Source organism: Phaethon lepturus, unplaced genomic scaffold (assembly GCF_000687285.1).
Source record: "Phaethon lepturus isolate BGI_N335 unplaced genomic scaffold, ASM68728v1 scaffold30153, whole genome shotgun sequence".
In the NCBI taxonomy this organism is placed as follows: domain Eukaryota; kingdom Metazoa; phylum Chordata; class Aves; order Phaethontiformes; family Phaethontidae; genus Phaethon; species Phaethon lepturus.
Genome location: NW_010528825.1, coordinates 5,109 through 7,930, shown reverse-complemented (window position 1 = coordinate 7,930; position 2,822 = coordinate 5,109). Strand labels below are relative to the sequence as shown.

Below are 2,822 nucleotides of genomic sequence, written 5' to 3'. Positions count from 1 at the left end.
ATGGAGGGCCTGGCCGGGTACGTGTACAAGGCGGCAAGCGAGGGGCGAGTGCTGACCCTGGCCGCGCTGCTCCTCAACCGCTCCGAGAGTGACATCAAGTACCTGCTGGGCTACGTTAGCCAGCACGGCGGGCAGCGCTCCACCCCGCTCATCATCGCCGCCCGCAACGGGCACACCAAGGTGGTCCGCCTGCTCCTCGAGCACTACCGCGTGCAGACCCAGCAGACCGGCACGGTCCGCTTCGACGGGTATGTAAGAGCGCGCCGTCGCTCCAGCCAGAAATGGGTGTTGGTACCTGCACGGCGCAGGGGGCTCAGGACCCCCCCACTCTCCCAGCTGGTGTTGGGAAAGTTGCTTTAGTAGCCATAAAAATGCCTTTGCTGTTGGAGATCCTCCACAGGATGCTTTATGAGCTGTAAATACCTTTGCCCTTCTGAGATCCCCCACCTGCAACTGTAGATACTCGCTGCAGCCTCGAAAGCTCCTTGTCGAGTTTCCGCTCAGTGAGCAGGTCACCTTGTATTCTCTCCTGCTGTGCCAAAATGGCCTTTTCTGTGAGATTGTGGCTGACAGCAGGCATCGGGTCAGGGTAGGCTGGTGCCTGCACGCAAGAGCCAGGCCTTTGTTTACTCAAATTGAAGTTTTTTTTCAGTGTCCAGCCCAGACATCCCAAGGAACATCCCTTCCTTGCCGCAGGGAGACAACGTATGGCACGGCCGAGAGCGAAGTGTGACGTTTTAGGATGGAAAGGGAAGGAAGGGGGTGCCTGGTCCTCAGCTGGAACCTGGCCAGGGCAGTGGCATTGATGCTGCTGTTCGAGGGGAAGCCTGGCAGTGATTTCCAGGAGTGCGGTCCCTGGGTGGTGTGCTGCTGCAGCAGAAGGAAGGAGGAGTGTTTGTAAAATCTCCCAGAGTGCTCGTGAAGCTCTTTCCCGTGTATCAGTCTTGAGCCTAAGGCTGGCTAATCGTGAAGGTAGATTGGTTTTTTGAACAGCATCAGGTTTTGCAGGTAGCTTGCACAGAGAGGAGAGCTCACATCAGATACTGAGCGAGAGGGATCGTAATGGGTCCCCGCTGATATCTTTCATCTGGCTCCTGCTTGATGAGCTGGAGTTATGCCTGCACAGCTCCACCCGGCCCAGGGAAAGACTGGCTTCATTCTTACATGCTGAATGAAGGGGGAGGAACTGACTTCTCTGTGTGGTTTTTTTTTTTCTTTCTTCCTCTTCTCTTCCAGCCCTTTTTTTCACAAGCAAAAACTGATTGAGAATACCTAGGATGAGGTCTGCCCCAAATTCAGTTAAAGAGCCTCTGTTGACAGAAAGCGATAGGAAGGGCTGTCAGCCCCACTTTGTTGCTGAATTTTCTCCTTTCTCATGCTGTGCTTCAGTGGGTTGGTGATGTGCTTGCCAGAGCCCCTGCCTGGCACAGATTAAAGGAGGTGTTGTCTGAGACACAATGGGCACAGTGGGAATCGCAGCCTGGTGAGAAGAGCAAAGGCGTATGATCCCACCGTTATTGTCATTCTCCGTGAGATAAGGTGGCACAGCAGCTCCGCTTGTTTGGGCCCCAGGCTTTTGACTTGGAAATATATACCTGTAGTGCATCAATAAATTAACCTCATGTTCATTAACAAATCCTAGGCCCTGACTTTCCTCCTGTTTTAATATAGAAGTATTTTAATGTGGTTATTTACAAAATAAGGAACTTGCTGTGAATAAAGGTGTAGACGTATCTGCATGCCAGAGCTCTTAAATGGCCTCTGAAATGTTGGCTAGAGGTGTTGGATTTACATACAGCCACACAACTACTCCCGCTGAGCTACGCGAGAGCTTCATAAAATGATAGAAATTGCTGTTAAAATTAAGTTGGTGTCTTACTATATTTTAACTTTGGGAAGCATGTCTCTTTGGATATATGGAAATAAGATATTTGTCCCTCCTCTGTGATTTGGGATGTGCTTTGAGTGTGTGTGAACACCTCCTGTTTCTACATTTAAGTGCTACTTCAAAAATCAGGGGCATGGAAAGGACATCAGCCTTTATCTTTGTAGTTATACAACTTGCTGGATTTGGGAATGAAAACAGCTTAAGAAACTGTGATGCTTTGCTGAAGTTAACTGTCCCCTCATTTCCAAGGGCCAGCAAGCTGTCTACAAGGCTGTGACGTAAACCAGATCACTGAAACAGTCCAGCTCAGAAGAACTTCTGCTTTTTTAAATTTTCTTTTATTCCTGGAGTTCCGTTTGTTTAACCAGACTGCTGGTCTGGTTTACAGTGTGGTGTCTTGAACAAGAAGTGTCGGTGCAGCGGAAGCGGCAGCAATTTTGCAGGTCAGGATGAGAGAAAAGTGAAGCGATAGGAAACTCTTAAGCCAGCTTTGCTGCCAGGGCACGTGTATTGTATAGCTATACTGTTATTCCTGTCTGAGTTTAGTTTTTTGTGCCAATATGTCAATTTTAAGTTTTCTCTTTTTTTTTTTTTTAATGTGTCAGTTTCTGGCACAAGGCATCAAAGAATTACAAGTAATTCTTGTAACTATTCTTCCCGAGACCTTGGTAGGCTGAGGGCAGGCGCTTGCAGGTAGGATCTTCAAAGCAGCCTGAGAAGTACTGGTGCAAAATGTGGCTAAATCCCCTGTCTGCTTTGAAGTTTCAACTTCCAATACTGCTTCCTTCGGGAGGTCTGTGTGCTTGCTAAGTCTCTCATTCTTTTACCTTGGCTATCCCCATAATTTCCTTCAAGTACAGAACTAGGATGGCTATAAAATACCTTTTAATGGCTGGGGCTATATGTGCCTGTTGCATGCTGCTCGGCTGCCTGT

At 48.7% G+C, this 2,822-nt stretch overlaps 1 protein-coding gene across 1 annotated transcript in view; it reads left to right on the top strand.

The window, feature by feature from the left end:
• Window positions 1–2,822, top strand: part of FEM1B (fem-1 homolog b (C. elegans)) — a 4,533-nt gene continuing 1,711 nt past the window's right edge. The window contains exon 1 of the mRNA XM_010283771.1: window positions 1–248. Within this exon, the coding sequence (XP_010282073.1) occupies window positions 1–248 (248 nt within the window). The remainder of the gene's footprint in view (window positions 249–2,822) is intronic.